Source organism: Dufourea novaeangliae, unplaced genomic scaffold (assembly GCF_001272555.1).
Source record: "Dufourea novaeangliae isolate 0120121106 unplaced genomic scaffold, ASM127255v1 scaffold228, whole genome shotgun sequence".
Lineage (NCBI taxonomy): Eukaryota > Metazoa > Arthropoda > Insecta > Hymenoptera > Halictidae > Dufourea > Dufourea novaeangliae.
This window is the reverse complement of record NW_015374150.1, coordinates 4,290,329-4,303,107: the sequence shown is the minus strand read 5'-3', so window position 1 is coordinate 4,303,107 and position 12,779 is coordinate 4,290,329. Positions and strand designations below refer to the sequence as shown.

The 12,779-nt window shown below is 31.3% G+C and overlaps 4 protein-coding genes across 4 annotated transcripts; all 4 read right to left on the bottom strand.

The window, feature by feature from the left end:
• Positions 1-3,013: 3,013 nt before the first annotated feature.
• Positions 3,014-4,088, bottom strand: LOC107191643 (putative neutrophil cytosol factor 1C). The gene is made up of 3 exons (XM_015580729.1): positions 4,016-4,088; positions 3,730-3,928; positions 3,014-3,367 (listed from the first exon to the last, which is right to left on the bottom strand). The coding sequence occupies exons 1-3, from the start codon at positions 4,075-4,077 to the stop codon at positions 3,140-3,142; spliced, it is 489 nt and encodes a 162-aa protein (XP_015436215.1). The 5' UTR covers positions 4,078-4,088; the 3' UTR covers positions 3,014-3,139.
• Positions 4,089-4,112: 24 nt separating this feature from the next.
• On the bottom strand, positions 4,113-5,287 carry LOC107191563 (guanine nucleotide exchange factor DBS-like). Its single transcript, XM_015580625.1, has 4 exons — positions 4,950-5,287; positions 4,562-4,879; positions 4,296-4,493; positions 4,113-4,202 (listed from the first exon to the last, which is right to left on the bottom strand). The coding sequence occupies exons 1-4, from the start codon at positions 5,283-5,285 to the stop codon at positions 4,113-4,115; spliced, it is 942 nt and encodes a 313-aa protein (XP_015436111.1). The 5' UTR covers positions 5,286-5,287.
• Positions 5,288-5,321: 34 nt separating this feature from the next.
• Positions 5,322-8,584, bottom strand: LOC107191562 (guanine nucleotide exchange factor DBS-like). Its single transcript, XM_015580624.1, has 10 exons — positions 8,503-8,584; positions 8,296-8,410; positions 8,127-8,217; positions 7,815-8,045; positions 7,484-7,743; positions 7,144-7,378; positions 6,564-6,599; positions 5,883-6,077; positions 5,615-5,791; positions 5,322-5,537 (listed from the first exon to the last, which is right to left on the bottom strand). Exons 1-10 carry the CDS (start codon positions 8,582-8,584, stop codon positions 5,322-5,324), a joined length of 1,638 nt encoding a protein of 545 aa, XP_015436110.1.
• Positions 8,585-10,329: 1,745 nt separating this feature from the next.
• LOC107191560 lies at positions 10,330-11,514 on the bottom strand. The gene is made up of 2 exons (XM_015580622.1): positions 11,456-11,514; positions 10,330-11,361 (listed from the first exon to the last, which is right to left on the bottom strand). Exon 2 carries the CDS (start codon positions 11,350-11,352, stop codon positions 10,330-10,332), a length of 1,023 nt encoding a protein of 340 aa, XP_015436108.1. The 5' UTR covers positions 11,353-11,361; positions 11,456-11,514.
• Positions 11,515-12,779: the final 1,265 nt, after the last annotated feature.

The following is a 12,779-nucleotide window of genomic DNA, read 5'->3' as shown; positions in this document are numbered from 1 at the left end:
TCCATATATACAAACATTATAAAAATTTGTTTACGAACTAATTTTATAATAGAAGTGAATGAATCAATCAGAAAGGACATTTTAGTAATATATCGTTTATATAATTCTTGTGTATTTTTCATCTTATTACATGATTTTTACAAATATACATGAAATATACGGAACAAAATACAATAGTAATCGTACAGCGTACGATATTTTTAGCATATTGCAATGTCCTAATCAATAATTAAAGACTACTGACTCGTGTATTTACTAAATTAAACGTAATTATCGCGAAATTAATTAAAATGCAATTTTTTTTACAAATACGCTTAACACAATCTGAATCAACAGAAGACTACATTTTGAACAATATCCTGTCGTCTGTTTCTCCTTCGTTAAAAAAGTTTCAAAAATTTCTCTCTCAATATCGTATAAATACAGAAAACTTTAGCGTCCACATTATCCTTATACATGTAAAAATAAATTTTATTAAATTCGCTATAAAGGAACAACAAAAGGAACCCTTCCTCAAAACTTTGCAGTCGATGGTGTAACTATAATTGTGTTAATAAATTAATGTATACTTCAGTATGTTAAACAAAGCTAGTATTTCGAATTGTCTTATACTGTAATTCTATTAATATTGTACAGGACGAACGTTCGCTCTGTAAAAGTTTGCTGTTTATTAATATTCTAGAAGGAAGTTTGTTAACATTGTTTTATTCATGTCAAAAATTATTACTATGCTCGAAATAAGTTCGAAATAGAATTATTCCACAATGGGCGTATATTTATTGTCTATATGTTAATAGAACATTGTCTACAAAAGATTCTAAACACTTGAACGCTCCTGTATTCGCTTAATTATACTAGACACGTGTTTCAACGGGAAAACAATAAAAAGAACTCATTGAAAATTTAAAATTAAATGTATGATAAAATGTATAATGGTATCATATGTCAATGATTGTAAAGTATAATTACAATTTCTCTTTTTACGAGAAGGATATTCGATCGAATACAGTTTAAAATTATCTCTGTAAATGCATAACAAATATTCAATTTTTATTATCATTCAATAGTGCTGTATTCAAATACTCAAAAATCTCTGCAATACTTTTGAAACGAATTAAACAATGTATATATAAATTAAGTGTTAAATATAAAATAATAATGCAGCTTGACTGATTAAATCCTATACCTAGTTAATATCAGGACGGCGTGGAAGTGGATAAAAATGACAAATTAAGTGGAATATTAGTATAAACAATACAATCATAAATTAATAATTTCTTTAGCTTCTTGTCTCACCAAAGAAAAGTAGAATGTTTTCTTTGGTCAAAAATTCACATCACCTTTTAAATAAACATTAACGAAATGTTTATAAATTGTATATATTTAAATTACGCGGATGCATTTATTATGATATTCAAGTTTAATCATTATAACATGAATTTATTTGAATAATGTTCGTAGTATTAAAATAAATTATTTGTACTCAATACATGTATCTTATAATCACAATAGAATTTTGCTATGTATAAATAATATATAAATTACACTTAAATAACATTTGCATAAGCAATATAAATTATGCAATGATATATTCATGATTTCGAATTGTAAAGTAAACACAATTATTGCACTCTGTGTATGTACCTACAAAAGAAAATGTTAATCCTTAACAATTTCTTAATTCTTTCTCCATTCATATAAACTTTTAGTACAAATTACATTATTATACACGTTTTAATTATTATTCAATACTTCATATATCGGTAGATTATTAGCTTTGCTAAAATCGAAATTGCTTTGTTCACTAAATTTTTTCTTCCTAATGTTTTTTACAATCGGTGTTAAATATTGCAGAATGCTTGGTGTTAATGTTGTATCTTCTAAAAAACTTGTGTATATGTTACTTATGTCTTTTCAATTGTTTTCTTTCTCTTGATTTAAATATTATTTAAATAAGTTATTCATTATTTGCTAAAATAGCGCTAATATTAAGCTGTTTGGTCGCAAAGACTTATTAACAATATGGTCTCTATTTTAGCTAGTCTGATATAACAAGGTATATCTACTAACGTTTTTTTACCGTTCATTTACAAAAGTATCAAATAAAGATTTGATCGGCAAATGCTAATTTCCATAATTCTTTAACTAATTTCCGATAGTTTGCAAATATTCGAAATTCTTTTTCAAGATATCAAGAGTATTCTATTATTTATACAAGTAAACAAATACGCGTCTAAATGATATGAATATAAAAAAGATTAGATCGATTTTATTTCGTAACTGTGCACAAGTTTTTACTATATAAAAAAAGTATTAAAAACATTGCTAACAGATAACACTAACCAAAATGATCTCAAGTCTTAGATTAGATATATGAACTTTGGAATATTTGCATACGGCCAAATGTAAGTAATGCAGGTAAATTTCATAGTTTCTAATCCCATGCTAAGTTTTATGAATGTAATAACTGAGTACTATGAATGATTGTATTTCATTGTAGTCATTTCTGTGTCAGTATTATAATACGTGACGTTACATACAAATCCGTATAACCTGTAGCAATCTTAGACCACGTAACTGCGAATACGCGTGCACATGATTTTAAATACGCTATCGAAACTCGTTTTGTACAATTCTATAAATACTATTCCTTCTGCAAGAATAAATCTAATAAATAGTATATTTATATCATAAATGCACATTGTATTCTATCCCATAGAGTACTTTCACCGACAAACCCTTTGGAATGCACTTTACGTGACCAGATGCCTATACCAACTTGTACCTAATCCCTGCAATCCTACTCAAAAAGGATTTCCAGATTCTTTCTTTAAATTCATCTTCAATGTAATTTCAACTTTAAAAAGTTACATGTTATTATAACCGCACATTGATTAATCACATTAATCAAGCGAATATTGCTATGTTATATCGTGTACAGAATAAGAAATTTTAATATAGTGTGTAATAATTTACTGGTTGATTTCTTATCCAAAATTTGCAAAGTCTCCTCCTCCACATACCCTTTATATTACAAAAGCCTCCATATGCATTTTTAATACTATAACAATCGATACTCTTCAATCAGATACGTAGAAACCTAACACACCAGGAAAACCTAGTGTGTTAGACGCCTGTTTCATATAGTCTCTTGGCTGTTGACAGACTGAGAGCTGCGCGATGTTTTCCGATTGATCGGTTCCAGGTAAGCCGCAGGTGCCCATCCTTCTATTCCGGTACCTATTAATTTTACAAACCACCAACCAGCACAACCGACCTTAAGAAGTTCTAGATTGTCCCCCTCGCGCATAGTCACTTCTGACTGGCCAACTGCACAATAATCAGCTAATGCTACGTATCTGCCACCCTAATTGGATATAATTTGGGATACGACGTTAACTTTGCCTAACTAATGGACTAAACTATACTAGCGAGCACAGATAGAGGTACAATGTTCCGAAGGTAATGAGTAGACTGCGGATTTTATGCATTTATATTAGACACGAATGACTGTTTCATTTATAAAGTGATGAAATTTTTGTTCAATTCCAATTTCCTAAAATTAGTCCATGAAAGTTTGTATCTGCATAAACATCTGCAGTCTAGTAATGAGATTCTATTTACATAAACTTCTGTATTTTTGGAGATGTGATTCAAATTTAAGGGTTTAAAGGTATCTCTATTGATGCTCTCTAGAGTAAGCTAAACATTTAAAGGAAAGAGACTTACGGGAGCTGGACCAGCGTTTTCACTGAAAGCGTCTTCATCATCGGTGTTACTATTCTCTGAACTCCATGCAACGTCGTCTTCTGTTGACTGCGAGACGTCAGTAATGTGTGATATGACACTGCTACCATCCATCGAAAGAGTGCGTAGAGACCCAGACACACTACCCTGAGCTTCCCATGAAATTGTCTGTCGTAGCGGTCTATAAAAATTGTGTATACGGTATAATTAATTATTATACCATAGTTTACCACATCAAATTACATACATAGAAATGATTGTATTATACTTGTGATTAGTCTTTCCTAGAGCTGAATTCTGTTTTCCCTTAAGTTCAGCCAACTGAGACATTAGAACGCCTTTAATTTGACGCACCCAGGACTGTTTTACCTCAATAGTGGATGCTTGAATCGTATGAACTTCAGCTCTACCTTGAAGCCAAATTTCAAACCGTCTTGCATCACCCTTGACGGATTCTGTCAGTCCAATTTGCGACATCTAGTAAAAATTTATTTACATAGTTTACTAACATAAATGAGTTGTAATGAATGTATAAAGGAAAAGTTTACCTTCAGATATCTTTTGAAATGGTATGTAGCTTTATTATGAGCTTGTGGCTTACTGTGCTTACAAAATATAAGAGCCTTCTCGTACAAGAAAATATGGCGCTGAGATGGTTTTAACCTGAGAAGTCTTTCTCGCTTACTGCTACTCCATACGCTAAAAGAGCCTTGTAACAAGAGCTCACCTTGTGCATTTAGATCTCCCTAGATATAATAATGTATTGTTTGTAACATCGTCGATTAATAATAGTAAAACGTCAGATTATACTTACACCAAACCCAGTAATTGCTGTCTGATGCATGCTATCGTTAACGCATTTTAATACAACAAGCATGCAATCCAAGGCTTCTTGTAGTTCAGTGCAACACGATGGTTCATCGCTGTATTTCAAGAGATCTTTCAATAACAATTGGTATTTCGTTATACGTTGTACAGGTTTCAGAAGGTATGCAGCAAGGGGTAACTTATGGCCAAGTCTTTGCTGACACGTCACAAGAAACTGTGGTTCATTCTGTATTTGTTCTCGTAATCTTTCCGATCTTGGAATATTCTGACAATAGTAACTATACAATCTGAAGAATACTTCACGCTGAAAGATGGAAATTTATTGCGTAAGCATATTTTTCGTAATTATTCGACATTATAATTGTACAACTTACCCTTTGTACAAAACATAACGCAACAAGTTCCGTATTGGAAATACAATTCTCTAAATCTCTTAAAAATGTTTCCCCATGAAAAATGTAAATATCCTCTAAGTTACCAAATAAGATATCTCCTTTGCCTATTAATGCTGCCGGTATTAAGTGAGCCATCGTTTCGTTTGTTAATTCCATTTTGTACCCTTTGATTATAGAACCTAACTCAGCAACATAGATTCGTTCAGTTTCGACAAGTTCTGCCAAAACGTGACCCCGTTTTAAGCGTAAAGCTTCCACGTCTTTAGATTCATTTTCCGGCGATGAAGACTCTCCTTCGATGGGGCTCATCTCCATCTACGGCAAATTCCAAATAGTCCATAATAATGCTGTCTATATTGATTGAATGAAGTAATTATTTACCTTTGGCATTGTATTAGCTTTCTTTAGAATTCTTCCAGGCTTCACTATTTGAGGCAGTGATTGCATTGGCTTAACAGGTTCGGGGGTTACAGTCTGAACCGGCCTTGTTGGTTTAATTAGTTGTTGTTTCAACGTCATTATTCTTTTATCACACATTAAGGACACATCTTCTATTCTTTGTAAAACCTAATAAAATAATTTCAGAAATTAAAATGCTTTACATTTACATCGCATTAAATCGTACTATGTAGAATAAATATTACTTGGGTAATGAGAGCCTTAGTTTCTGGCATTACAGAATCTTGGAAAATACATCTTGGATGATGGAATTCTTCCGCGGCTTCTATTAACTCTTGTAACTCTTGAAGCGCTTGGTCAGGCGGTGTTGTGTTATTCTGTGATGCTAATAACTCGATTCCACGTGTACACCACGTGTTTGCCTGTGATTTACCGTATAGCAATGGATGTATAAATCATAATTTCGAAGAAATTACTTTTTATAACTTGGTCGTAACATAAACGAGTAGTCACCTTATCTATTCGTTCCATAAGTTCTCTACACTTAGTCAACATGTGTAATCGCCTTTCCAATCTTTGACTTAGAATGGTACAGATTCTCTGTAATTCCACACACTTAGGCTCTACGACATCTGTAGGGCACTGATGCCTTCCAGACAATAGTTGCTGGCCAGCTGATATCACCTCCTCTGCTCGTTCTATATCTCCCTATAAATGTATGTGATTTTATTCATGTTTAGCAAAGGTCAAAGTAAACATTAACGAGAAAACTACAAACAGTCATTGATGTTTTCATCAAATGTTCATTATTCATCTAAAAAAGTATTTGAAAAAAAAAAAGGAATACTATCTTACGTGCAGTGCAAAGTGAGAAATTACAATGATATTCATTCTCAAAGATCCATCATGCCAGTACAAAGGCATGAATTAAATCCCTATTTCCTTTGCTTTTGAATGAATATTTCTTCGTATGTAAAGCATACATGTATACGCATCTAATGAGACAATATTATAGAGATTTAATTCACAAACCCATACAAAAATTACTAAAAGTAATACTTTTCTTTTATTTGAATATATCTCAAGATATAGTAAACACAGGATGTAAACTTTGAAATACTAAATTATTATCACTGTGTTTAAAAATGTAAATCTATTACGAAATATATGTATTTTGTTGAGTGGATTGCTTACCAAGACCCAAATCCACATGGTATGCAACAAATAGGACTATCGACAAAATGAGGAAAGCGGTGCAAAGTAACATTTGTGCATGATGTGCATTATATGTATATGTGACTGCTTACAAATCTGTCCAAACCAGAATTTTTTCATATGCTGTTGTTCATTAGTTAAACATACGATACTATTAAGATTTTATTATAATAATTTACAATTGTAATTTAGTTAAATGAGATATACAAAACTGAATCCGGTTTGGACATTACACTTTGCTGCTTTAAGTGCGTCGTGAACATTCTCAAACTTAAAACCATTAGTACTGTATCACTTTCGTTTTTTTCATTGTATAGTTTCATTAATTGCATAAGATTGTAGGTGATACATATTACAGTGACTATAACGCGGTGATGATCTTTTTAACGTATACTAAATACATAGCATATGAATGCTATCCTCAGATGGTCATGAAAAGTTCTAGTAAGGCGGAAATATTATTTTTCTGTACTTCTGTTGCTCGGCATAGTAATTTTGAACAAATGTTTTGTTAAATAATATACAATGATGCAACAATGTATAACATAAAGGTACATACTCTACATATTTTTTGAAATGCTGATGTGTCGCATAGCAGTTGTTCAACTCGTGCTTGGGTTTCTCCCACTTCCATCATGTCTTCTATGGTCTTTAAATGTTGGTCCAATGTTGCTTGTAATTCTCTAAAGTCAGCTTCGAATTGTCTCAAAGCTAGGCAGTGTCTCAAACGAGAACTATGATGCGACCAAAACAAGTCGAAAGTACGTTCTGTTTCTTCCAGTTGAACAAGCAATCTACAGGTAAACGATAAATTTTGACATTCCTCCAATTGCATCAACGGAAAATATATATTGGTTTATTATTAAAATAATTGCAATGATTATTAGTAAGTATTGCACCTTTCTATTGCCGCAACATTTCCTAGTCTATCAGCTGTTCCCTTGCCAGTTAATTGTCTTACACTATCCAACAGCGCTTCACCATGTCTCGCAGCACTAAGGATTTCTTCTTTTAATTCATTATACTCAACTTGTTGCTGAGACAGTAGAGATGTGGTTGCAACAGTATTGTTAGGAAATTCAATTTCGGCTAGGCGCCGTGTAAAAGAGTCCAGTGCGAGAGACACGTCTTGTGTCATTGATGAAAATTTTTCTAAACTCTGAAAGTGTAAAAAGAAATATAATACCAAACGTTTTTGAAACTGTTTTTTGTTATCTTCTACAGCCTTACAATTCTGTTTTGTATCCAAGTATGATGGCAATATGGTAAAGTACCGCCAAGTTGCTCAGTCAGCTGGTCTTTATCCATAAACTCATGAAGTTCTGTAATATTTGCTAAAAATATAACTCTAAATTTAAAGTCCTCCCGAAAAAATTTATTAGTGACTTCAGAGATAGCTTTTTGCAAAAATCCAGCTGGACGTAGAACATATGCTATGTGGACTAGTCCAGGAAAAAAACCCTAAACATAAGAGAGTTACATCAACATGTTTAATTTCATAATTGCAAGAATATCCACAGAAACCGGCTATATTATACTTACAGAGATCTTTAATAACACTGTTTTTACAGAATTCCACTTATCGTTTCTTCTATCTATTATTAAATGAAAACCAAGATCAGCTTCTTGTAATCTAAAAATTATAAATGATCCTTTTATATATGTAAGTTTTCTAGATCATAGTAATAAAATTATGAAAATTGAAACTCACGTTGGCACAGAAGTAAGATACAGCATGAGACGTTGATAATCCAAGTCAGATAAGTTATGAAAATTACCATTATCAGGAAAAGTAATTATAGGACAACCTTCTCGCGTTTTTCCTCCTATAAACGTATATATAATATGTAATTAAAAACAGAAATCACTGACTTAAGATCACATTGTAATGATATTAATTGCTCTTCGTTTTAACTACCTGCTATAATAGCATACTGTGATTGGAGAAGGTCAGCAACATCTCGAATCGCCAAATCTCCATTTTCAATCTCACCAGTCATACTCTCTACATCTTCTGCAAAATATAAATCTAATTGAATTCCATTAGTTAGATCTCATACTGTTGAAATCCATAGATAACATAAACTTGTGCAACATTAAACACTTAAGATATTACACTTTATATCACTTGTGCTTACAATATTTACAATTTTTCATATTTAAATTATATACCACGAATGGTGTAATTATCAATTTATGTGTTATTAATCTTTAATATTATAAAATGTATCGAGTACATATTATAAGCTTCTTTTAATGAATGTAACTCTAACAATGTGCAACTGTTCAAAGAAATTACTTAAAGCAGGAAACTGTTTCACAATATTATAATTTGTATTGACGTTTACTTATGCAATGTTTACTGTATATAAATATAAGACCTCAGAGTGCACTGAAATGACCTTGCTGACTCCTACTAACTGAAACAGTTCCCTGCTATATCTGCAGCATTTCTGTTGTAACTGTAAAACAAGAGGCTCTCAAACACAAAATCAACAAGTCAGGAATCCAATTTACTGCTTAAAGGGCAGACTATTTTATAAATAACAGGATAGTTTAACCCTTTATATTTGTACTCAAAACATGCACAATATAAAAGAATACATTGTGATACCAAGTAACATGTACAAAATATATAAAATTAAAAGAAAATCATATACTTCTATATATATATATATATTTATCTTGTTTTAATATATAAAATTTTCATGAACTATTTGTAAGTTGGTTTAATTGTACTCCAATTTAAACTAATAATAATATACTCATATGAAACCATTTATTTTATTGTATAAGTGATTTGAGAAACACTGTATTAAGGATTCCTCAGATCCTTGATTTACATGTTTGGAATTCGACTATTATAAGGAATGATCTTTGCATTTATTATGAAGCTTAACCGTTATATGGTTAATATAATATGAGGAAAAAAAACAATTTTTAAATTGAAAAAATGCAGAGTATTTCCTTCATATATTTTATTTATTACACATTTGTATTTTATAAAATTAAATATTAACATAATATAATCACACATTGTAAGCTTAATATTTATAAAAAATTACTTTATACATATGAATCTATTCAGCAGAATAAAACATTTTGCAATATAATTTTATTAAATAGCTATAGCATGTTGTATGTATATTTCCATTTCTATTAGTACATTTTGTACTAAAGCAAAGCATGAATGTGCATAAACAATACTAAAAGAAGCTAAAGATCATTTTAACCTACTCCAATAATATAATGATGTTATTATATATTATTAAATACTTTCAGATTTTCTGCTTTCATACAGTCGATACTGCTTTTTTTATTTAATAAAAAAAATTCATATCAATAGCCTCCTTAAACATTTAGGAAGTAACAAGGAAATACTTTTGTTTGACTATGGTTGAAACACAATACAAAATTATAAATATGTCTTTTGTGCCTATGATTTACATAAATTACTATACGAGAAAGCACAAAGTTCATAAAAATAATACATTTAAAAAAATATGCTGCTGTTTTTGAAAATAATTATATGATATTGCAAGACTCATAGAATCTACAAGTGTATTCATATTTTCATTGCATAAACCAAAATCCTTCGGTTTTATCGTATAAATTATTTCTTTAACATCGACAATAATGTTTAAAATATCACGTACATATTTATTTTCTATGTATATATAAATATATTTTACATATATTATTTTCTTAAATATATTTAAATAATAAATATAAAAGTATTTGTTTCTTAAACAACGTTGACTTTAGTCAAAGCAATCGGTAATGCTGGTTTATTGGATAGAAACCCATTTGCAGTTATATGATAACTCATACCATCTTGCAATTTGCTGACGGGCGTCAAAAAATAAGTATCACTTTGTCCTGTTTCACTGGCAATTAATAAAGGTAATAAGGCACCATCCTCTGTTATTAAGTCTGCTGAATTAGATGGTCTCTCATCAGTCAGATCCTTCTCCAAATCTATTTTACTACACCCCTGACTTTGCATACTTTGATTTCTAACTAGAAACTCTAACTTTGCAAACTTCACTTGTGGAAATTGAACTTTCATAAATCTACTGAAGGTAGAATACCCCATTATTTTTATATTAGGTGACATTTTTCTACAATACTGTATGTACATATCATACACTACTTTACGCGTAATATCAGACGGTAAATGTAACGGTGCGTTTTTTGCAACTTTAGTTTTCTGTTTTGCTTCTTGTAGTTCGATAAAATTTTTTAAGAACTCTGTAGCTATTTTATAAATGTCTAAGGAGAATGTATTATGCGGAATCTTCCCGTGATTCCCATGAACTCGTGGTGTAACGCCATGAGTCATTATATGTTTCCTAATTCTTTTTATTTGATAATGTGTACAGTTTTCCAAATATAAAAAAGCATCTAAACAAACTCTACGGCCCTGATAAACGTATTGCGCGCGTAATCTACGCCGTTCTGTATGTCTTGCTGTTTCATATGGATTTGTCAAGCATGCCATCGTAACACCCATTAAATACATGTCATGTTCAGCCTTAGTTAATTCTGCAATATTTAGCCTATGTCTATACACTGTCTCAGGATTTAGTCCTTTGAAACACTGATCATCCTGACATTCACATCCTCTTTTGAATCGCTCTGAAACTTGTGCAGGGCTGTCCTCTAACTTGGTGGGATCGTAACTTGACTCTCCTTCTGGTTTAGATTTCTTCACTTTAAGTTTTGACACAGTCTTCTTTGGTTTTGGAGAAATATTTGTTTCATCCATATGTACTACCTAGAATGTTTTAATCTTTGTATATAATACAAACTTTAACATTAAGTTAACATATTCTTTTTCATAAGATTTACGTTGAATATTCATCACTTACCTCTTCTTTTGTTTGTTTATATGTCAATTTGTCATGGATTATATATTGACAGTCTGATACTTGTGATTTACCATTTTTATCACACAAAGTCTGTTGTAATTCAATTTTTGCTTGCACTTGCATTCCATTCTTCTTACACGAATCAGTATCCATGCTCCGCCAAATATTACAGAATGATGTATTTTCTAACACTTTCTATATATTCTGCTAAACATCAATATGTCAATGATAGAAGAGCATACTAACGAAAACATATAAAGTTCACTAAAATTAAACAGACGTACTACGTTTTTATAAAACACAAAGGATAAAAAAAAACTCGAACTAAAACATTGTAAACAAACGATCAGCTGATTACAATGTCACTTATATGTCGGCAATAACTGTGAAATTTTCTTTAAAGAAAATGTGTCGCGAGTAACATGAAAGGTATTCACCGAATGAATTGCAATGAATGTATCGATAGATGTACTTATTTGACAATTTTTTTAATAAAAACGACAAGAAAAACAATGGATTCTACATCAACAAGGTTGAGAATCGCTATTCCCACGAATGGCTTTCCAACTTTGATCTTTATGGTACGTGGCAAGTCAAACTGTACTTACCTTTTCTCGGCTTAACTTCCTGATTATCTTCGCGAAGTCGATTACAGCGTCTTTCAAAAGATACTGCATTTGCGATTATGTATTCTCGCGATATAATTTCTCGTGAATCTCAACACACCGGCTGATATTATAAAGTACCACGCTCAATGATATGGCGAACGTACTTTACAGTACTGCGTGGAGGGGATAACAGCTTCAATCCCGTATACACGGGACGATCTCCACGTTGCACTCGAATGAATATACAGGATGTTCCTAAAACGTTCCCCCACAATTTACTCGCTTATTCTATCAATAGTTTTGATGAAAATATCATAAAAATCTGTGAATATATTTACGTTTTATGGTTTCCTCATGTCAAAAGTAACATCCTCGCGGAAAAATTCGAATCAACTATTAAGCGTGTATAAAGTTGCTTGGATATGATGTAATCAACCTTACCTAAACACTTACATACGATAAGAATTAGAGTGTGGGTCTGTATTTGATGGACAGTACTCTCAGTTTGTTTTTAGAATGATGTTTGTAAAGAACAAAGAAGACCCCACCCGTAGACAGCACTGCCTAACATAGTGAATATACATATTCCCCTACACCGCACTACTATTTTTCAACTCACAGCAGCGTCTCTCAATTTATAATTAAGAACTGTATTTGAGTTTACAAGTTTTGGCTTGTCAAAATAATTAAGAAGTAAGTAACTCCCATTTAAAGTT